Source organism: Mus pahari, chromosome 4 (genome assembly GCF_900095145.1).
Source record: "Mus pahari chromosome 4, PAHARI_EIJ_v1.1, whole genome shotgun sequence".
Lineage (NCBI taxonomy): Eukaryota > Metazoa > Chordata > Mammalia > Rodentia > Muridae > Mus > Mus pahari.
Window position 1 is genome coordinate 77,676,173 of NC_034593.1, and position 23,884 is coordinate 77,700,056.

At 49.2% G+C, this 23,884-nt stretch overlaps 1 protein-coding gene across 3 annotated transcripts in view; it reads right to left on the reverse strand.

Annotated features, from left to right (window-relative positions):
- Kirrel1 (kirre like nephrin family adhesion molecule 1) overlaps positions 1–21,280 on the reverse strand; it is a 92,130-nt gene extending 70,850 nt beyond the window's left edge. The window contains exon 1 of one of the 3 annotated variants that reach the window (XM_021195507.2): positions 20,952–21,280. Coding sequence is in view for 1 of the 3 variants with exons in the window: in XM_029537579.1 (XP_029393439.1) it covers positions 20,952–21,003 (52 nt within the window). In the remaining 2 variants the exon portion in view is untranslated. The remainder of the gene's footprint in view (positions 1–20,951) is intronic. The other 2 variants (XM_029537579.1, XM_021195508.2) reach the window with 2 other exon arrangements.
- Positions 21,281–23,884: the final 2,604 nt, after the last annotated feature.

The window sequence follows — 23,884 nt, forward strand, 5'->3', positions numbered from 1 at the left end:
AGAGAGAGAGAGAGAGAGAGAGAGAGAGAGAGAGAGAGAGGAGACATGTATCCACTGAGTAGCTTCTCCAAGTGAGAGAAGAACAAAAGATGGATTCCCCTTCTTCCCCGGGAAAGCTGGTGAGCCTGGGCCCATCAGTCCTAACAGCGATCTCACCTGCAATTGTCATGAATGAGTATGGGACTCAGCCACACAGGGTTCCAGCGTTCCTTCTTACCCTGTCCCAGGAGGAGGGGAAGGATTGGTGGCAAACCAACACACACAAAAGAAACAGAAGGAGATAGAGCCCCCCTCCCCCTTCGAATTAAGGCAGGTGGCTCCCAGCTGAGAAACAGGCCTCTCAGGGGCAGCTCCTATCCACCTACTCCGTCTTCCTGAGATGGCATTCTCTCCCTGTCTGGCGGAGCAAAACAGAATCAATGAAATGCTGCCAGTTCTCAGTGATACATAAATTTCTCACCCTGAAGATTATCCGTGGAAAAATCTTAATCCCGGGCAGACTTTTGCACCCAGAATATTTGAGTATGAGCAAGGAATTAGAAGCTTGCTTAAATAGCATCCAAGTCAATTTGAAAAAGCAAACAAGCCTGGTTAATATTCTCAAACCGACATGAAGCATTCCGAGGTATGTGTGGAAAAGATGAAAGAAATCAGGTTAGTGGGTGTTAAAATGTTGAGGCGCTGTCTGGTACAGTCAGCAACGGGGTGTTCAGTGCAGGTGACCTTTAATCTGAATAGTTCTCTGAGGTCTCCAGCCCATCTTTGCAGATCCTCTAATGGAAGGATAGACATGATGTAGATTATTTGTTTCCACGAAACAGTAGTTGGCATTTTCTCTGCTTTCTTACTACTGGCCAAGTGCTACACTGTGTTAATACAGCTTAACTCATTTAATTAGTTTATTTGCTCCATAAAAGATTTGAGGCAACACAAATAGACACATCTGGTCAGTAATATAAAAAGTAAACTAAGAGAACAACAAATGGGAATGGTTACAGTTAGAAGAGGGGAAAGACCACTTAGGTGGGGGGGGGGCTGAGGAGGGGAGAAGGAGAGGGAGAGGGAGAGGGAGGGAGAAGGAGAGAGAGACATACGAACTAACCAGAAAAACTACTATAGACATTTTACCAATGGATCCTCATGAAAAGGTGTTCTCATAGAGAGTCCTATCATGGACAACATTCTTCAGTGCACACCACGGGCGCCATGACAAACGCTGACTGTTTGGTCTTGGTTCACAACTTACCTCCCTGGTGCCTGACTCTCTAAAGGTAAAACTGACAGTATATCCAGGAAAGGACTAGAGTGAGCATTCACAGAGAAACTCGCTGTGGTATTAAACACAGCCCCAGCGATGCCCCGGGCAGAACACTGTTCCTCTGGACCTTTGGAAGGATGCGGCAGGAGCCCTGCCACCCCAAGGCTAGGGGCAAGCTTCCCCTCCAGAAAGATTTTATTTTCTTTCTTTCTTTCTTTCTTTTTTTTTTTTTTTTTTTTTTTTTTTTTTTTTTTTTTTTTTTTTTTTTTTTCCTTGTTCTGAGGAGCTGGGACTACAGGAGGGCAGAGGAATAGACAGGCATGGCTGTGCCTGGAATTCCAGGCTGCCTCTTTGAAGTTTTCTTGGTGAGCTAGGGATGGGGAATGGACGGGAGACACCAGGCAGAAGTAGGCCAGATCTTAGGCCAGTCCCCTGACACATGCAGGACTAAAGAGCCCGAAGTGTGTTACTTAATTATCTGTAAATGGTTTTTGTTCCTGTCTTTAAACATTTACCTCTATTGAATAATCTTCCTCCTTTCTACCTCCCCCTTTTACAAGCTATCTCCTTTTCTTTGCTGTTGCTATGGCAACAACTCCAGGCATATAACTGCTCTCGGATTTTAAATAAAAGTTGAGACTTCTCTCCTTCCCTTCCCCCTCTTTTTTCCTCCTTTTTCATCTTTCTAGGGATGAGGCTTGTCTCGGTTCCTCTTCCCTTCACCTTCCTGGCTGTCTTCCATATTCACCCCCGTCTGTTTCTGTATCAAGTTCCGTCATTTTCTCTTTGCATCAGCCTCCTGTCTAAACCCTCTTCTGTCTTTGGGCTTCCAGACTGGTCTTAACCGCCTGGTAGCCATGACGGCAAGTGTTGAGCCCCTGAGGAGGCATGGGGGCAAAGGCTTATCTGGGGGAAACAGGGGACCTGCTGGCAGTCCAGGACCTGGGGAAGGGTCATCATCCTATGCTCCCTAGGGCTCACAACCTTCCTCTCTGAACCTTAAATCCTCCAATGGCCATGGGCGGCAAGCCCCTTATATTGCCAACCATCCGACACCCAGAGAGGCCTTTCCGATCTGCACAGGGAGGGCAAAGCAGGGCAGGTTGTGGAGAACAGGAGGAGGCAGGAGTTTTCTAGCATGTGCTGGTGGCTACTAAGAAGTTACGGTAAGCAGGGCCAGGAGGGGAGGCTATGGTGGAGCCCGCAGCTCTGATCCTCACCCTGGAGCCTCCCTATTCTCCAGGTTTTTATTTGTATCATTCAGGGGTGGATGAAATCTTGGCTCTCTAACTTTATTCTTAAGGTGTCTGAGGCCTGGGAGATGGCTCAGAGACATTTCAGGGATGGGAGGGTGCCAGGTAAGAAGGCAAGATGGAGGCAAGCATCTGAGACTTATCTGCCATCACCAGGAGTCACTTCTTGCCTGTTTAAAGCAGAGGTATGGTAGATCTTTCAATACCCTTTCTGGGAATCAGAGCCTCAACCACGAGATGCCCAGGACCTGTGCTTGCCACCTTCCTAATCCAAACCTTGGCCGGAGAGATAAATCATGGCTTAAACAAGAAGCTTACCATTTCCAAAATGGATGAGGGGATAAAACATTTCCTCATCACCATTAACTGAAAACCTCTCAATTTTATGAGATATTGATCTAGGATATATGTGAAGGGAGGGAAAAACATGTGGCAAGTTTGGAAACCCTATGACTGGGAAGTTAGGTCTTTCTCCTTCTGGCTTCTCCTCATGCGAGCTCGGGGTCCTCAGGTGGGGGCAACTTTGCTTCACAAGACACTTCTGGGAACATCTGAAGGATCATTTTCTGTCACACCTAGAGAGGGGGTACCACTGGCTTTCAGTGTACAAAAAGCAGTGCAGGGAAGGGCCCTCAGTCAACAATCAGCTATATACCCACTTAAGAAAGTCATTGTGACATTCTGAGCCCAAATTTCTTTACCTCTAAATTCCCATTTTATACTAACACACATTTTTGAGGGCTGATGTCAGGCACTGGGGAGTAGACAGATACAAGACCAAGACAAAGAGGGACTGTGTCACCTATATTCTCTCTCTACTTTGGAGGTGGGGGGTTGGGGTGGAGGCAGTGAACTCATGATCTAGCTGGGAAAGGGACTTGGGCACTCCGCACCATTGAATATTAAGATCAGATAAAACAATAAGACTGGCATAGACCACCCATGAACGGCAAAACCATCCCAGAGACTGCACTGAGCTTATCAACATGGTCTCAACTGTCACCCTATGATGACAGCATAATTCTTCTACGTAGAGGTGAAGTGACCTGCACAGGCCACACTGAAAGGAGTTTCTGGATTTCACTCCAGCAGTCCAAATTCCATCTTCCTCTTCTTTCCAGAAATAAAAGGACATATTCCTTCTGGATCATACACAATACCTAACAAGTTCCTCCTTGGCTTCAGGTCAACCTGAAGCCCCCAAAGAGCAAGCAACCGTGTCTAGGTAGAAGAGTCAATGAGAAGATCAAAGCCCAGCCGCCTGTCTCATCTCCCATTCTAAGCCAACCTGGGCAATCCGATTCCTTCTGAGCAACCAGGGGGAGATGGGGAGAGAGAGAGAGAGAGAGAGAGAGAGAGAGAGAGAGAGAGAGAACCAAAGACCCAAGAGTCAAAGTTTTAGGAAAGTGGGAGAAAGAACAGAAGAGAAGGGGAGCCAACTAGCTGGCAGCCATGAGCATACGAGGAGCCTTCAGATGGAAAGAGAACTCGATGGGGGAGGGGGCAGAGTGGAAGGAATGAAGATGCTGAACACAGGAAAAGGGTCTAAGGAGGGATGGCTGTGGCCTGAAGATTGGTGACTTTGACATGGGCATGGCTGTGGACCTGGTCACAAGATTTCCTGACTCACTCCATCACCTCATCCTTCCCCTCCCCGCCCCCCTTCCCCAGCCACCAATGTAATTCTCAAGCTTCCTTACAGTCATATCACCCATCCTGAGGGAATGTGAGAACAGGGGCACGCACACGTGTATACACACACACACACACACACACACACACACACTCCAGAGGCCTATACTGACCCATACCTCTTCCACAGGCTGTCCTTTGACCTTCCCTTCCTACCATAGCAGGTTCCACTCAGCCCCTTCAATGCTTTCCCTGCTCCGTTTTTCCAGCAGTGAACATGAAGAAAAGCTACGGCTCATGAACGAGCCTGGGGTTTGCTGTTTGTTTTGTTTTGAACAACGCGTAATCCCGGGGCCTTGGGGAACTTGCAATTTGGCTGGAAAACTGAAAGGTCAGTACTTTAAAATTGAGAATCTGTAAACAGATACAATGGGAGGCCTAGTGAGGACGTGCTCGCTCGTGGGGGCCAACTCCACGCAGGGGACAGATGCCAGGTCCCGAGGGTCGAGGCGGAAGGACAAGAAGCCTCCCTCTATCGGGAAAGTTTTAGTCTTTATGGAGTCCTGCAAGCTGGAAGTAGAAGGCCCTGGTTTTCATTTCGTCCCCTCCTCCCCCACAGCTCAGCTCTGGTTGCCCTCTGAGATGATTAAAACCAAAAGAATTTCAGTGTCTGGAATTCACTTTTCACCACGGTGCCTGCCATCAGCTTCCTTTTCTCTCCTGCAGCCTTTCCTCTTGGGAGAGCCCTTTGCTTCACTCCTTTCTTCTGGCTCTGAGATGGCTCCCAGTGCACACCAATTAACTTTGTTTTCATTTGGGGGGGTGGGGGGTGAAGGGAGGAGGGCTGGGGGGTCTCAGGCAAAGGGGAAAGAGGAAGGATGGGTGGAGGGACCTTGATCTTGCTGGTTAAAATTCCCAGAAAAAGAAAAGAGGCAAAACAGCTCTCAGAGAAAGAAATCTGCCAAATGTTTATATTCCCACAAGACTGAAAAACCTTTTCATAGACCAAAGCTAAAGTTCAGAGAAAAGCCAGAGCATGATTCTTCAGGGGGAACATTTTATCAACATGAATACATAAGTACCCACACCCTTGGTGGGGTCCCCACATCCCCCACAGGCCAGGGCATATAGCCCCAGGGCAGTGTGTGTGTGTGTGTGTGTGTGTGTGTGTGTGTGTGTGTGTGTGTGTATGTGCAGTAATAGGTATTTACATACATCTGTACTTGTGGTGGGGGGTGTATGAGTGTGGTTATATGTAGGAGTGTTCCTGGAGTGTACATGGGGGAGTGTAGAGTTATGTGTGGGGTGTGTATGTGTGTATAGGTATAAATGCATGCATGTATGTCTCTGTATGCTTATGTGTGTATATATGGGGGGGTGCACATACATATGTGTTGGGGAGTTCCTGAACATCTTACTCCAAGCCCATATCAGATCTAAAAATGTATTCCCACATCCGCTGCCCCTCTAGGTCCTGAGCAAAAGCTGCTTCTCCTGCATCCCTGGCTGGCTCTCTCTGACATTGGCCGTTCTGACAGTGGCTCCCAAGATAAAACAGAAGACCCAGGACCAACCAGCCTTTGAGAACTCCCACTTGATGGCTATTGGACAACTGTGCATCCATAAAGTATCTTAGAGAATGAATGATCTTCTTGTTTTATACTTGGAAAATCCAAGTCGCTTAGGTCATTCTCTCACGAGCACAGTGGGGCTGAAATCCCCATTGGCACTCATGGTTCAGCGCTATTTCCACAGTGCCTCCAGATGTAGCTTTTCTTACTATAGTGCCCGGGAAACTAGAAGCTGCAAGCCTTCCTCAACTGGAGAAGACAAGCCTTTTGCTATACAGGCCTTACAGCTTGAGGCTGATGCCCTCATCCTCTGAGTGGGAGGCAGTCCTGGCCAAACAGCTTGATTTGTGGAGAGCAATGGAAAACCGCATGGAGACAGAGTGGCCTAGCTGCCAGGGCTCTCTACATATTGGCATACCCAGCAGTGGTGCTGAGGGACACTCTTGATCCCACCCTCCTGCCAGGAAACGGAGAAGGCCCTGCCCTCTCTTACCAGCTTTATAAGAAGTGGGTGGGCCTTACTGGCCTTCTCTAGGCACAGGCTAGCTGCATCCATTGGTGGTGACAATGGGACAGACAGCAACTGCCATTTGCTAACAGTGCCTTGCCAGGCCAGAGCTTCTCCTTTGGATGTTAAGCAAAAACAGTCTCAAAATTTTCAAGATTCTCATTTACCAAAAAGGAAACTGAGACTTGGAGAGGTCTGAATGCTGACTGATAGCAACGAAGTAGAGACCTATACATCTCATCTGACAGACTGAGGGCGGCGGACCCTTCAGGATCCGCTGAAGCCCAAGCGGCAAAGACTTGTTTCTCATGGCTCCTTCTGTTTTGCTGTCTGATTTGTTTTAAGTAAACTTCATTATATAAAGGACTTTCAAATAAATAAAAACATCACACACCAAAACTAGCCAGACCCGAAGTCTACCATCTTAATGAACATAAGCATTTGGATTGGCATTTGAAGCAGAAGCTGTTAAGTTTCTCCTTAAACCCTACACTTTCAGGACCTAAGATGTACTTAGCCACCACCAAAACCAAAGAGGTACACACAGAATCAGAAAAAGAAAAACATTAACTTTATATTCTCTTCCATAATCTGTGCTGGTCACCTGCGCTGATGCCACCGCCATGTTGGATTCGCTAGGTAAACTTTTCTCCCATGTGCCTCTCAGATCCGCCATCTGAATGTGCATCCTTTATTTACCTCCGAGTTAGACATGTAAGGGAAGCCTGATGGTCAAGTAGTGACCTTACGTCTAGAGGCTGCAAGAGGCACAGAGCCTCCCCTTCTTGCCTTTGCTCTAACCCTGCTCACTGCTGGTCACAACTGGATTGAACTTGATGTTGCGTGGGCCAGTTACTCACTCTTCCCGAACTCTGAAAATCTCAGACAAGATTCTTCTCATCTCTAAAATGGGGCAGTAAACATATTGTGACCCACGTGCACCACCCCCAAGTGAAGGCGATGGACAAATGCCTGGCCTTTCCCTCCATCTGGTTATCCTATCGACTGGTTATCCTCTCCACTGGCCATTGGCTGGTCATTGCCATAGCTTCAAACCCCAGGGCATGCCCTGCTTCTCACCACTGGGTCCCCAGTCACAGCCATGCTGCTACCATCTCAACTGCACCCTTTTCAAGGAATGCACCCTTCACTCAGACTCCTCTACAGTGCCCCCCAGGACTTGTGACAATGTGCATCTCTTCCTCCACTGTGACCCCAAGCATCTGAAAGAGCCTATGATATATAACACAGTAAAGAAAGTCTATCACGAGAGGATGCTTTCCCAGACACGCTGGCAGGGCCCTGGTCCTGTGTTCCCCTCACCAATCCACATGTCCCTTCCCTGTCCCTTTCTTCACCTGTCTCACTGGCTGACACCTCCCCCACATTCCTCCAGCATGTGTCTATCTGCTCTCCCCTCTCTCTCTCCCTCTTCCTTCCCACCCCCCTCTACGATGCTGCTGCTGCAGGCTTGGAGCAGGAGGTTATGAAAATGAGCTTCGTGCCCAGGAGACTGTAATTATCTGCTAAGTGTGAAAGCCAGAGTGATTAATTAAGAGATAATAAAAAGAAAAGGAGGGTGAGAGGGGGGCCTCGCCACTTCGCTTTGATGATAGAACCTGAGGTGAGCCAAGCAATTAGGGGAATCTTTATCGAGAGTTAGCTGTAATCCACAAATTATTAAGCACCAAATGCTTCAGGAGAGCCATGCATTCTTGCCTAGTGACAGACAGAGGACAGCAGGATTAAGAGAGCTGAGAACACCCATCCAGGGACAGGGAGGGCTGAGCTAGAGTCTGGGGCTAGCAGGGTTGCTGGAGGACAGCCACAGAGCAGGCTGTGCTCACTGTCCCAAGCCAGGCAACACAGCACAGGCAATGTTTGTGGGGCTCTAGGCCCTGGCTGTCTGGCCTCCCTATCCTTGAAAAAGGGAACCAGGTTGTCCTAGGGGCTCACTGTAGTCCTCTTCCTCAGAGGCCCAGACCTTCCTCTTGAAGGACTGACATCCAATCACATCCTTAAAGGAGCAGGGGTTGCTTACCACACACAGCTGTGGGGAAGTATATCACACAGGCTGCAGATATAGATGCTTGCAGGGGCCACAGCTGACATGACCACACCACAGTGGTCAGGACTCAGAGCTTCTAACCTCATACCCCTAATCAGGCAGACCTCCCTGGGCCTCGGCTTCTCCCAGTAGACTCTCCTACCAGGTAGTCAGGCTCCTTTACCTCTCTCTCAAGTCCTGCCCTCTATCTCCTGCCCCAGCTGGTTCCACTGTTCCAGGATGTTTTCTCTCCAGGCCTCCCAGGACCATCTTCCTAACTGGCCATGACTCAGCTCCAGCATCTCTTTCCATCTTCTTCCCAATACGAGCTCTATAGACACTCGCACTGCCCACATCTGTAACATGGGAGATCCACACAGGCAAAGTTGGGTTGAGGACACTCCTGATGTCAGGAGGCCTGGTCATGAATGGGCTCACCCTGCCCCCGCCCGCCTTTCCAGGTTCTTTTCCTAATAACCAGGCTTCAGAAGCACACACAGCTCCTTTCTCAGCCTGGCCACTCAGAGGAAGATGAAAAGGCCCTCAAGCTATACCTACAGTTAGTGGGAGGTGCTAGTGCTATGAGCCTCGTGTTTCCCACCCTGGCCAAAGACCCCGTACAGTGACAACCTCAGTCAGACCCTTAAAGAGAATTTCTTGGTGTCCGTGGAGCCTGGGAGAGTCTTACCTCTGATATCTCAGGCCTTGCTTCTGAATAAAGGAAGCATGCCATGAAGTTTGAAGAAATGAACTATTGGGGGAAAATTATTTATCCATATATAGAGAGTGCTGTAGACGCGTTTGGTTTCAACCTCTAATTATAGTTTCTGTGCAGGAGCAGGAAAGATTCAGGTTGGACACAAAGAACTTCCTATTTGCTACTGTCAGGTCTGAGAGCGGACAACGCTAATAAAATTCCTTTCTCTTCAAAAAAAAAACGGGCCAAACACTGATTTCCAAATTCATTCAATCCATCCAGCCTCAAGAGAGGCATCTTGGGAATCTGAAGACAGTGTTCTTAGAGGATCACCACACCACTGTTTTGCATTCCTGACCTCAAGTTTTTTCTGTCCCAGGATGCCAAACCTCATGGCTCTCATTCCTTGTGTCTTGCAAGCTCCCCGGGCTGACTCTGCTAGTTACCCGTGCACTTGCGGAGAACTGTAGGAACTTGTTTTTTGTGGTATAGGAGGAAACAAGAGAATTAGTAGAGTGCCAGTCTGCTAGTAGATAGGAAGGACTCTTCCACAGAGGCAGTGGGAGGCCCGAAGGCAGCGGCGGTAGTGGTGGTGGTGATGGTAGTGGTGGTTCACGCCTTTAATCCCAGCCCTTAGGGGGCAGAGGCAGGCAGATCTCTTTGAGTTCAAGGCCAGCCTGGTCTACAGGGTGAGTTTCAGGACAACTAGTACTACACAAAGAAACACTGTCTAGAAACAAAACAAAACAAAGCCAGGAGACAATTGAGAGGGGTCTGTAGGTTGAACATCTCTTAGGTAGGAGTGAGAAACTGGCCTGTGGAGAGATGGTACCCACTGTTCCCCCATCAGCCACATCCAGGTAAGCCATAGCCTCTCGTCACACATCTTGTTCAAGCTGATCCAATTTTCAAGGGGAAGCCAGTAAGGGTCAAGGTTATAGCTTAGAAGCTCTGTCAAAATGTTTCTCTCAAACCTCCTATGATGAATCATGAAAACTCAAAAAAAAAAAAAAAAAAAAAAAAAAAAAGAGTGGAAATGACGGCTCAGGCATGGGAGAGTTTCCAGCAACATGCAGTCTGGGGCTTTCAACTTTGAAGCAGGAAGTATGGGAAGATCTGGCAAGGGGGGTGGGGTTGGAGATGGGCAGGTGGCAGGGAGAACCCCAAGGGGTCAGCCTCAGGGGTAAGGAGGCTCCCACTTCTGCTTTCCTAAAACTAGCATATCAATGCCTCCAAATCAGCCGCCCATCCAAACTGTTTTACAAGCAAGCTCTGCTAGGGAATTCTGTTCTCCCTCGATAGCATCCTCCATCTCACACCTCAATAAGGTCCTGCAGCAGCACCACCATCAGGGAGCCTCTGGCCAAGGCAGAATCCGTTTTCCAGGGGTCCTTCAAAGCTTGAAGCTATAAGTATGTGTTGAGTAAACCGAGGCTTACAAAGGGTAAAAGATCGCTCAGTCTCCAGACACAGAATACAGACTGAATTCCAAAGCAGGGTGCCATGCCCAGCCCCATCCCAGAGTCCCCCATCCCTGAAACCTCAGAGTACAAAGTGCGGAAGTCACATCATTTGGTTGCCTCCCAAGTTCACTTCCTCGGCACCACTAAGGCTTTTGGCTCATCACGGCTCCTCCTCGCTCACTCCGTCCCCTTCTTCAGATTTGTCTTGCACTGTGAACCTCGAAAAAATCAAGCACTGTGTATTGCTGAAAGGTTTAGTGAGCACCACACCCTCTGCTTCCGACAACCTGTCATTCAAATTGCCACAATCACCCTGGGGGGCAGGGACAACCATCTGCACTTTGTAGCCAAGGAAGGAAGCCAAGGCTCTAAGAGTGACAACTCTGGCAAAAAAAAAAAAAAAAGGGCTAATACTCTTATAGTCAGACCCCTGGTTAGGCGGTGGTATCCTAGGAGACTCTTGGTTACCTGTTTTTACAGAGTAAGCTGTATTACATCATGACCCAGGAGTGAAATTGAAAGTGTGTACAAAACCCTCAGATGCAAATATTACCAACTTCTCCATGTGTTGCATAGACAGAGCGCAAGAGCGGTACAGACAGTCCAAACGTCATTCCCACTTGCCTGGGCCATGCACCATAAGAGTTTGCAAAGGTGGGTATTCCTTTCTAATTATCTCTGGCTCGTACTAGCATTAAAATGAGATTGCACCCTCACTCCACGAACTGGCCAGGGATGAGAGATGTCCCCAGGTGTGCGCAGGGAGAGAAGCGCGCACCAGGCCAGCATCACCCACAAAGTAGCCGGTGCCGGCACTGAACGGTGCCCACATCTGTCAGCATAGCCATAGTGAGCGTGGAGGGGAGGGGCCTTTGTGGGGACTCTGGGGACCTCCATCCCATAATGCGGTCCAGTTGGTAGATTTCCTGAAGGACCTGGGGGATGAGGTGGGACAGAGTCATAGAGCAATGGGTAAGATCCTGGGGCTGGAGGTCGTAGCGAAGGAATCCCACGGTCTAGGCAGGAAGTCCTCAGTTGCTTAAAAATGAAGGAGAAGAAAACTTCCATTTTTCTAAGAGCAGCCAGCATGCCCAGCCCAGGATTTTCCAAGCTTAGACAATGCCTTCTCCTGCTCCACTCTGTTTTCAGTCCCTCTGGCCATCTCTTCCTTCCCTATAATAAGCTCCCAGTTAAATGAACAGAATGGGAAGAAACAGTTAAAAGGGCCTCATGGTGGGGCAATGTTGGGTAATGGAGCACATAGGGCCCCAGGCTGTGCATGGAGAATTTGGGGAGGGGGAATAATAACAAAACCCCAGCTGAGCTGATGAGGAGGAGAAAGTTAATTTAGAAATCAGCTCTGCTGGGCAGGAGCGGGGGCTGGGGAGAGGAAAGTGGACACAAGAGGTTGGGAGACTTGAGGAAAGGGTGTTTTCCACAAACTGCCTTTGTTCTTACAAATCAAAATCCTCAGACAGAAGGAAGGCTCAGTCCCGGGGAGTCCTTGGTCCCTTCCATCTGGAGCAGGGGCACAAGGATCCTCTAGAGCCAGGACATCTCGCTGCCTGGCACTCCAGCGCAGCTGTGAGCAAGCGAGCGAGCTTTACAGCCACTTCCCCCCATGTACTCCCAGCTTCAAGCATCCACCAGGAAAGTCAGACTCCCAGCATTTTTCACATACTTCTCTTGCAACCTCTGCTTTGCAGGACTGTCTGTATGTGTTTATAGATGTGCCTCCCACGGCAGGCTGGGAGTGCCGCCTCAAGGACAAGACTAAATCTCACCTTCTAATCCCCAGGCCTAGGATCACCACACACACACACACACACACACACACACACACACACACACACACACGCACACACACACACCAGTGTGCTTGTTTCCCCTGTCTCCTTGCCAGGGCCTCTCTGAGGAGGCTCCCACTGAAATCCCAGGAAGCTCACCTCCCTGCCGAGGCCCTAAGAAATTCCCAGACGCTCTCTATCCCTGAGTAATCAGTGTTAGGGCTGCAGACACAGTCTGAGACTGATGAGAAAGTCTGAACCTGGTGTCTCTCTCAACCCTGGACAGTATGGGCTCAGAGTGGATAAGGACAAATGGCTCTGACTCACTCAACCCCAAGTGTCTGGATAAGGAGGCCCCCTGCCTTCTCTCTGCTGAACCCTGCTTCCAGGCAGATTTGCCATATGCCAAAGGATTCTCCGAGAACACCCCCACTTTCCAGCTTCCAAACCCAGGTCACAGATGGGGGGACTTCCAATGACACTTTCATAATGGTTTCTGTTCACTTCCACCTAGCCAAATTCATCTTTATTTCATTTGCACATTTTACTTTATTACACTTTACTTTACCATAGGGGCTGCAAATCTCCACAGCAGCTCTCCCAGGTTAGGAGTTTAGAGGAGGGGAAGATTTGATGGAGAAAGATATAAAGACCATGACTTGTTTTCAACACACTCTTTGTTTAAAACTCAGAAGACCCAAGATGCAAGAGGCAGAGGCAGTCGCAGCCTACCTGAGCTACAAGGTGAGATAGATCAAAAGAACAAAGCAGTCAGTGGTGGTGGTGCACACCTTTAATCCCAGCACTCTGGAGGCAGAGGCAGGCAGATCTGAGTTTGAGGCCAACCTGGTCTACAAAGCTAGTTCCAGGATAGCCAGGGCTACAGAGAAACCCTGTCTCTGAAAAACAAAACAAAACAAAATAATCAACCAACAACAACAACAACAAAAAAAAAAAATAAGAAAGAAAAGAGGAAGAAAGTCCAGAATTAGCTGGCTTTAGGCTGTCTTTGAACCGGCTAGGCCTCAGGGCTTAGCCAGCAGTCTCAGCTAGAGCCCATCTCAGCACATCTGCCTCTTCCCAGACTATCTCCTCCGAGCCCTCAACTCATTCCAGAGTCTTCCTACACCTGCCTGCCTGCCAGCCACACACCTTGACTTGGAAAGGTGGACCTGTGGGGTGTTCTTTCTCTGCTTGCTACATACATATCCATCCCTAACTCTAAGACCACTTCTCCCAGGGAGCTGTCGGGGTCACTGTAGCCCATAACAATCTCCTTTCTGCTGAAACCCTCCAGCTCTGGCCTTCACATTACTATAGCAGCTCCTTAATACCAACCGACAAACCTACACACACACACACACACACACACACACACACACAGAATCAGTCAGTTAGTGTGTGTGGTATGTTTGGGGGTTTTAGTTTCTAGGTAAGAAGAAACCACATATTGTAATTTTTTAAGTTATTCCACATAATTTGTACCCATTTCCAAATAATTATACTAGTTTTTTTTTTTTTAATTAGTTGCCCCCATTTTGTGGAAGAAGAAACTGAGGCCAATGGAGTTGAATAATTTCACATAAAAGATTAAGACCCTTAAGAGTAGAGATAGTAACTTACTCATCTTGCAGTACACAATCTATCCATGTGCTCTCTTGCAGTATAGTTCTATTGGTAGTGAAGGCTGAGCTCAGGCGGGGCTTGCACATTAGCATGTGCCCAACCACTAGGCTTCATTCCAGTCCCATAGTGATGCTTGGGGCCAGTGAGAAAATGCCTACCCCTAAGGAAGCACAAGATTCCACCTCCTAGCAATAGGATTGTGCTACGTACAGATCCACGCTGTGATGTTGACCCAGCTGAGGAAATTACCTAACGACGCATCTCTCTGAAGGCCTTGCCACCGTTATTCCATACATGGCTATACTGTTCTGGTCATGAAGCCATGCGTGACCGAACATTCCTGGTGAGGGAAATAACTAATTCTACATTTTCTCCACAGCCTCCAGTTAGGATATACTCCTCCTATTGCCTCAGAAGGAAATGCAGGTCAGAGAGAACAAGCAATCCTGTCCTAAAGAAGAATTTATTATTCTTAAGCCAAGTTAGGGAGCTGGGGAGAGAGATAACACACGTAGAATCGCTTCCTGAAATAGCCCCACTGGGCCTTGAGTGCTACATGAGACTCAGAATTCTGCTATCCCTTCTCTGACTCAAAACCCAGGTCCCATGGTATTCTGGGAGATTCTGACAGCACCTTCCCAGGGCTCAGACCCAGAGTGAAGCAGCAGTATTACCTCCTAGAAAACTAATGGCATTTGCTAGAGATTTCTAGCCCAGATTTAAGAGCCTCCATCTTGAAGAGGGTGGCTGACTGCAGGGCCCATTTATTTCAATACCATCCCAATTTTGTCGAATGGGTTTGAGAAGGGCAGAGACGGATGAGCACTGCAGTCCCCAGAGACGAGCGAGGTTAATAAAAGTTGCTGAAGAAATTAAATGTGTAGGAAGGAGAAACTGGGAGCCCCCTTGCACATGGGAGAAGCTGATAGAGAGTGGAATAGAAAGAAAAATGATCTTCAGGGGCACCTAGGAGCTGCAGAAGCTTTCATCCTGGGTGCCGTAAGGACTCCATCAAGTCCACACTGTCTGACTGAAAAGCAAGAATGGAAAGACTCAGAGGGGCCAGAGTCAGGGAACAGGAAGCACCAGGGCTCCAGCTCTCCCAGCCCGGCGGCGCGCACACCTATGAGAGGAGATGCAGAACACGCAACACAAGCAGAATCATGCCCTCCCTGAGTCAGGCGGGCTGCTACAGCCACAAAGAAAAATGGTGGGATAGAAACGCTTTCACACCAACCTTGCTATGGTGAATGAAAGGGCCAGGACAGCCACAGATGTTGCTGTCCAGATGTGCATGGGGAAGAGCTGTGTACACTCGAGTAACATGGGAGCCCACCTACAGGCTTGCATGTGTCAATACTACTAAAGAGGCCAACACCCACAGCCTTCAGGAGTGTCTTTCTGGGATCTGTTCCCGTTCAGTATCCTCAAGTCACTGCCAGTTTCTCATCCTGACTCTGTCTACCATTGGCTATGTCCTCTTGGACAATTTGTTGAACTTATTTAGGCCTCTGCTTGTCCATCTATAAAATGGAATAATACCTAGTACTACTATTCAATGCTAAACCCAGAGTAGTCCTTCCCTGAGTGTGCGCGCATGGCTCCCTTCTCCACTCTGCATCTAGGCTCCTAGGACTCTCTACTCCCTGGTCTCACATTTCAAGATCAAGAACACAGCAACCTCTTTCTCCTCCTCCACCGAAACCCCCAGCCTTTTCCAGGTCAAAACCTCCTCTGAGAGACGAGAGACGGCCAGCCTGACTAGCCTGGAGCCCTAGGAAGGGCTGGAGAGCAAATGGAAGGCAGGAGGGTGGCAGCTCTGTCAGACACCTTCTGAGCAGCTTCCCTGCCTGCCTTCAGAGGGAACATGGCCGAGAAGCTGGGGAGATTAAGAACCATGCATCCCAGCCACTTCCTTCATTTCAGCCTGCAGCCTTGCACAAGCCATCTAACTTCTCTGGAACTCCATTTTCTCCTCTACTAAATGGAAAAATAACAATGATCCTGCCTATATCACATGATAATCTATCAAATGTTATGGCACATGTGACAGCTACTAAAATCTGAAAGCGTTACATAGTTACAAAGCTGAAAGACAGACAGGGAAGACAGGAGAAGGGGGGAGCTAGCTAGGCTTAGAGCTCAGTGATGAAGCATTTGCTTAGCCCTGGGCTTGATTCCAACACCACCCCCACCCAATCCCCCACCTCCACCCCCACCCCCTAATACACACCTGAAACCATAAGAGGAAAGAGACTGGGGCAACGCAAACCCCTTTTTGATGGGTATTAGTATTTTGCTCCCACCTCTGTATGATGATACCGAACCCAGGGTAACTAAGGCTGGCCTAGCACTCCTAGCTACAAAACTACAGGTAATTTACGCAGTCTATCTCAGAGGACTGGTTCGTGGAACAAGACAGCAGGCCTAGGTTCTTCTCCCGTCTAGTAGAGGTTGCCAACACAGATAAGCTTTGTGGAGACATAAAAGGGCTCGGATCAGGGTGTTAACACTCTGGAGATGGCCCTCGGCGAGTTGTTTAACCTCTCAATTTTGGTTTTCTTATCTATGGAATGAACAGCAGGAGCATCAATTTTGAAAAGCACACAGCAGAACTCAGAGAAAGGTAATGCTGATACCTGGGTATGTTGCTGACCTCCCATGATCTCTTTCAGGACCTGAGGCCAGGCAGATCCCTAGGGAACCAGCTGAAAGGCAAAGCCGAGCCCCTCTAGGTGAGCAGAACAGTACGCCCAAGTTCTCAGCCCCTACTGCTGGCTTGGAGGCACAGGCTGTCTCCAGACTCCACTCAGTGCATCAGCGCTTGCCTGGTCCTGACACTACAGAGTCAGCTTGGAGGGAACGGGGGCAAGGCTCCATGTATAAATGCATGGGTTAGAAAGGCTAGGTTTCATCTAAGAAACAAACACAAGGGTATAAATCCTGTTTGGCAAGTAAAGCCTTTTAAAGAAATAACCAGCAGAATCATAAAGAAAGAGTAACCCAAAACGATAGGGCAGAATCTCAAAATGAAAGACTGTTTTTAAATGTTTAAATGCTATTATTACCTTAATGAAACAATCTTTTTCTCCCCACTTACTGTACCATGGGCCAGCGGTAGGGGTGGGGAAAGAGATCCTGTCCCAGAACTGTATCAGTCCCTGCTAGCTGAGAGTGTGGGTTTTGAATCAGCTGGTTTCTATCACTGCCTATCTTATACATCTGAACCTCAGTTTCTCATCTAGGAAAAAAGAAATTAATTGCCCAGTCTATCTCGGGGGACTGTTGTACAGCTTAAGTTAATATGCATTTAAAGTCATTAACACGAGAGCTCGCTAAATGATCTGTGTTAGTTCTCACATTGAAACAACCCACCTTCTCATTTCACACAAAAGCTCCAACTTTTCCGCTCTGCCCTCCTCCCCTCCGGTCTCTCCTGCAGACCTTTTCTGAGGTCACCAACCGGGGAAAAAGCTGAATTTTAGGAAGGCCTACCCGGCCTAGGTCTCTCTGTGAGAGGCAAAGCACTGGCTAACTGAAGCAGAGGACATGGAGCTGGAAAGCAAAGAGAACCACAAGCAGGAAGATAAGAGGGGGCAGCCCTCTCAACATCTGTCCACATGTGTTCAGACACATGCTCCTAACACAGCTGCTGAACACGTCTGTGCCAGACAACACCCATGTACTTTTCATAGATATGTTAATAACCCATGGATATATATGTATGTATATATATATATATATATATATGTATATATAAATCAATCACCATCCCCACTTTGCATATAAGCAAACTGAGGCACCCACAGAGCCCATAGCCTCTTCAGGATACCAACATGGAGGAACTGAATGTAAGTCTCTGATTTTATCTATTTATTCACCTATATATTTATTTATTGGGGACTTAGAATTCACCTTGACTGGCCTGAAACTTGGTATATGTAGTCCAAGGTGGCCTTGAACTCATAGCCTCAGCCTCTTGAATACTAGGATTTCAAGCCTACCAGGCTGAGACTGTGATGTCATCACCATTTAATATGCCCTCTCTTCTGCAGTGCAGATCACTCAGCAATTGGCTATTAAGGGGCATTGACTATATGCACAGTGATGTGCCCATATTGGAGCACAGGAGATGAGGGAGTCCCAAGGGATCTTGAAGGAGGCTTCCTCAGAATACAGTTCTCTGCAAGCTTTGGGTAAGCAGGCAGCTTCCTCATCAGACCCTACTAGAAATGCAAAGCGGGGGTGGGGGTGGGGGGGTGGACATCAGCCACCCAGTGGTAATAAGGAGCAAGGGTTGGAAGAACTGGATGCCCCCTCCTTCGTGCCCTGCCTGGGTGTTGCAGATGCGTGCCTGTGGCTCCCAGTACTTGCTTCATGGCTCCCTTTGCATTTCAGTAGAAGGCTGAAGATGGAGTCCAATCAAAGTCAAGGGAAGACCTGATAGCTTGGTTTCTGCCCCCTTCCCCTCCATCTACCCCAGCTTCATGCCCAGCTTCGGGCAGAAGTAGGACATTCGGAGTGCATGGCACACATATGTGTGCAGAATGGAGCTGTAGAATCAGACTCATAGTTCTCTGCCAGGATATAACTGTGCACAGGGAGCGAAATGCTGGGAACATAGGAGGCCCTTGGGCCTCTTTGTTTTACCCCTTAGTCTCCTTGGAGCAAAGGCAGAACAGACAGGAGGGGCTTGGGGTGAGGGGGTGCCAGAGGACGAGATTTTCCTCCTATAGCCAGAGCCACCAGCCTCAGGAGGCAGCTCCCACGGGGACCATCCTGTCAGCCCACATTGCTCTGATTAACTACAATCCTTCCTTTTCAATTTCTCCTCCCTGAGACGAGGGAGGGAGAAAAATCTCCTAGAAAATGAATAAATATTTCAATTTTCAGCGCAATCAGTCTGGGGAGCTGGGGCGTGATGGACGAGGCAGCGGGGGAGGGGGGAAGATAATGGTTTTCATTTAGATAAGATACAGAAAATTATTTAGTAAAAAATGAAGATGGATGGAACCCATGGCAAGTCTTTAGAATACTGCTGTGATTTCTCAGCGAGGCTGAGTCTCCCTGGCTCTTCTCCTCCGTTCTCAGTTTTGCTGCCCCTCAGACTACCTCTCCTCTTCCTCACTTCCCACTACCATCCCTCCTCCTCCAGCTCACAGCCAACTACACTGTGTACTTTCCCTGCCTCAGCCTCCGGTGAGTGTCTCCCCTGACTCCCCTCTCCCTTTGCTTACCCTCCCCAACAACGGCCCCCCCAAAGGCACATCTGCACCCCTCTGCAGTTCTTGCTTTCACCTCTGATAAGAGTCAAGTAGGCTGGGGTTCAGTTGCCTTTCCTAGCCACACCCACCCATAATGATGGACAGGTACTGGGCAAGCATTTTTTTTTCCCTGACCTCCAGTCAGCCGGGATTCAAGCTACATGTCTCTCATGTTTGCTAACTGCAGCTTCTGTTTCTTAAAGCTCGTTCAATGTGGTTGGAATATGAGGGCTGCAAGAGAGGGGCAGAGAGATGCCTGCTTCTGACACCTATCAGAACTGACACCGCTGCCCCTCCCCCGCCATGCTCTCCCCCTCCCCCTGGCTGGCAACCTGGCTTGAACAAAGTCAGAACTTAACTTATCTTCCCAACTTTCTGACAAGTGGCCAACCTGAAACCAGGCCTTTTTTTCTCCCTTCCCCTAACTCGGTTCCTGCTCTCACACAGCGGATGTGTGCCTTCTCATGTTCTAAGAGGGTCCTGAGGCTCCAGGGAAGGGAAGGGAATCGAGACCTAAGCTAAGCCAAGCTTTGCCTTCAGAGCTGGAGGAGAGGGCTAGCAAAGGGAGAAGGGGTCCAGTGGGACACCCCACCCCCTACACACACACACACACACACACACACACACACACACACACACATACACACACCATTCAGGAGAGGAAGAGGGCTGGCCAGTGCCTGGGGCTCTTTCCATTCTGCGGCTTCCCTCTTTCCAGATCACTCACCCACCCCAGTGAGAGACCACCTCCTCCATTTTGAAGACTGTAACATCTCTGTAGGCGCCTGCCTATAAGAATGTCTGCCCCAAGTTTCTTTGTTTGCTCCGTGGTTGGGGTGTGTGGAAGCGATTCTGTGTTGAGTGGATGCTATGTCCTTTGAATGTAGCAAACATGTATGTGCAGTTTAAGTTTGATGCCAGGGTATAACTAGGCAAGTGTGTGTCGGCTTAGAAGAGGAATCTTCCTTCTTCAGAGGTGTCAATCAGTGTCTTTGTGTGTGTGTCTGTCTGTCTCCGTGGGGGGGGGATGTTTGGGGGGGTCTCCTTAGGTGAGTAGTCTGTCTCTGCTGGAAGCTATGTGTGTCGATTTCTGTGTTCCAGTTCGGGGGAGGGGCTCGACAGTGTTAAATCTTCCTTGGAGTCAGTCTCAGGAGGCAAGACCCTTTTCCTGCAGACCCCAGGCCTGGCTGGGGTTTGGACCCTTGGTTCCTTCACGTGCATCCAGCCACGCGTGTACCTGAATGCACTCATCTCCCTCCTTCTCTTCCTTCCAGCTCTGCCCAGCTTGTTCCAAAGGAGCCTCAGAAATCTGCACTTTTCTGACCCGAAGTGAGTGCCTGGTTCAGTCAACTCCCCTTCCCCTGAACCCAAACAACCCTGGTATCTAGACTTCTACAGCCTCCAGGGCGGGGGACCAAATACAGCCTTCCTTTGAGGGGCAGCCCCAAACTGTATGCAGCTGCACTTCAGATGAAGGTGACTGGATTGGGGTAGCAGGATCCCTCAGCCTCATCTTAGGGAGCCTGCGTTTGTGTTTTCCACGCACTCCACCCCCTAAATCTGAAATCCCATCTCCTCCCAGCCCTTCTCTTGGCCAGGACCCAGTAGTCCGGCCCTGGGCCCAGGAGGTGGAGGGATGGAGGAAGGACTGCCAGGAACTGGAGGAAAGACTTTGATCACTCTGATCCCTTTTCTACTCGGATCTCGGCTTTTGCGACCTAAGTTCTCTGTTCTCCCGCGCAGTCAGAGGAAGCAAGTTGGGCCGCTTCACCAAGAACTCCTCGGTGTTCTCCGGGAAACTCCGCGCCCTTTCCCTGGACTCCCTGGCCCGCGGCTGGGGCTTACCTTGTGAGAAAGTGTTGTAGAGAGTGAGGATCCAGATGAGGAGGCTCAGCATGCTGTCCGCCCGCCGCTGGGCCCGAGTCGGCGCGAGCGGGGCCGCCGCCGGCTCTCTCTCCTCCCTCCCGCCCTTGCACACAAGGCGCACACTCGCTTGCCTCTCTAGCCGCGGGCTCGCTCCCCTGGCCCCTCCTCTCGTCCCGCGCCCCCTAATAATTTCTGCCCTCCGGCTTTATCTCTCGGGGCCTCTCTCAACCTCCGCGCCGCGCTCTCTCTCTCTCTCTCTCTCTCTCTCTCTCTCTCCCTCTCCCTCTCTTCCCTCCCCGGCTCCCTCCCTCTCTTCCTGACGTCTGCTCTCCCTCCGACGGCGCCTCCCTCCACTGCCCTCCCCTGGTCCCCCAACGCGCGCGCACACACTCGCTCCGCTCGCTGGAACCGAGATGGGAGGAGAGCAAAGAGAAAGGAATTGAGGGCAGAGGCAAGGGGTGGGGAGGGGTGGGGAGAACGCGGCGTCGCAGGCTCTGGAGCAAGCACCGCTGGGTCCTGGCCCACCAGTGCTTGGTGCGAGACCTACTTTTACCCCCAGTGGTGTAACTGAGCCGGGGATGGGGTGGCAGCCAGGACTGAGGACGAACCTTCATCAATTTGGGTGACTTGTGTTAGGAGGGGTGTGCTTCTTACGCGTCTTGGGGGTGGGTGGGTAAAAGCTTTAGGATCTCTTTTTCGTTTTAATCCCAAACCCCAGAATCTAACCCTAGATGCCTAAATTAAGAATTCTCAATTAACTCGAGAGTGTTGGAGAGGGAGAAGCTCTTCTCGCCTACAAATCTCAGACTGGAGAAATCTTGACTGTCTTTGAACCCCTTCTGAGGGCTTCAGCCAGCCACATTGAGGCCCGCCTCAGCGCTGGAGTCCATAGCAGCCACGAAGAGGCGCAGTTAACTCTTCCTTTGTTCATTCCAGACATTTATCTATCCGGAGGGAAAGCCAGAGAACTCGGTGGCTTTCTCTTGTGCCTCCCCGAAGGCTTGCTACAGAAGGCAGCCACTGAACATCTCTAAGCACTCAGGAACTTGAGGTGCACTGGGGTGAAGACGTGGAGAATCAAAGTAGAAGTGCATTCAGGAGGGTGCTTCCTGTCCAGAACCCAGAGTAGTAGCCATCTCCTCTCCCAATCCCTAAATACATTCTTCTGCTCACTGGACTGCTGAGAGAGTGTGGGAGAAATAATAGAGAAGTCACAGGAATTGCACAACTTTGCAATTACGCCCATCTGGAGAGGCCCCCACCTCTTCCTTCTCATATTCTAGATCTCCTGAGTCCCTAAAAGCTCCTGGCCAAGACAGCTTGATCTTCAGGCCTGGAACTAAGGCACACAGCTCTAGTGCCCTCTGCTGATATGAGATGGCCACAGTTCCTGCAAAAATCTTGACAATTAGATTGAGTGAGTGATCCAGACACAATCTGGAACAACTAGAGGGCACAGAAACACAGTCAAAACTAACCAACTAGCCAATCGACCAACCAAACTAACAAACGACCCATAAGTTCATATTCAAAAGCATAATATGACTCAGAGTTCTCTTTATGTTAAAAAATACTTGCAACCACAGACAAAAACCACAATTTTAAGACAGGGATATCTAATCCAGAGATTAAGAAAACCACTCCACAGCTGGACGTGGTGGTGCAGGCCTTTAATCTGTAAGGCTAGCTCAGGAACAACAACATCGGCAGAGAACTGGCTGGGCATCATGGTTCACACCTTTAGTCCCAGCACTTGGGAAGGAGGAGGCAGCTTATCTCTGTGAGGAAAGGCCAACCCGGTCTTTTTAGGAAGATCCAGGACAGCCAGGGCTGAAATGAAAGCCTGTCTTAAAACAATAGCAGCAACAACAAAACACACGAACAACAAAACCTAACATAATTGTAAGTTCAAGAAGAACCCAGGAACTCAGCCTATGAAATAACACCCCAGATATGCACAAGTTCCTTCCTTTTAAAGTTTCACTCAAAGAGCAGGGTAGGGAGATTGGTCCATGGTAAGTATAATGTACTAGATTATGTTTAATGTTATGGGTAACAAAACAAAGTAAAGGAATAAAGAAGGAAGAAAGGGGCAGCTTTTCCTATAAATGGTCAAGGGAAGCTGTCCACTTTGACATTGAATATGAACTTATGGGTCATTTGTTAGTTTGGTTGGTTGATTGGTTAGTTGGTTAGTTTTGACTGTGTTTCTGTGCCCTCTAGTTCCAGATTGCGTCTGGACCACTCACTCAATCTAACTATCAACATTTGACATTCATCTCTGCAGGCATCTGAGGACAGAACATAGCAAACAGACAGGCACAGATGAAATTCCTCAAGTCAGGGAATTCTGAGAGTGAGACAGCCTTTCCCCTTTATTCTGAATGAGTACACACTAGGAGGGGACCCTGAAACACAGACAAAGAAAATGCCAGGAGGACCAACACTCCCAGCAGCCAAAGGACTCTTCCCTACTCCTTAGCTGGCCCTCTCCTCTCTCTTTAAATACAAATCTTCACCAGCTCACCCTGAAAGACTTGCTTCCCTCTCCAGACTCCCACAAGCTACTCAGGATCACAGGTCCTAAATCCCTATGCCCGTTCGCCTAACAGTCTCCAACACCAGATGTGTTAGGTTCTCCTGACAGACTTTTCCAGAACAGCTCTGAAAGGATGGATTGTTCTGGGGATGTTTCAAAGCATCATCTAGCATTACTAGTTTCAATTCACTCCCAGAATTCCCTGACCCAAGGAACTTCATCTGTACCTGTCTGTTTGCTATGTTCTGTCCTCAGATGCCTGCAGAGGTGAATCTCAAATGCTACCCTGTGTGAGTGAGCAACTGGGGCTGAGAAAACTGGCTTTCCAGGCTCTGCTCCGGGCATGCTCGCCCATCCCCAGCATGCATCTGCA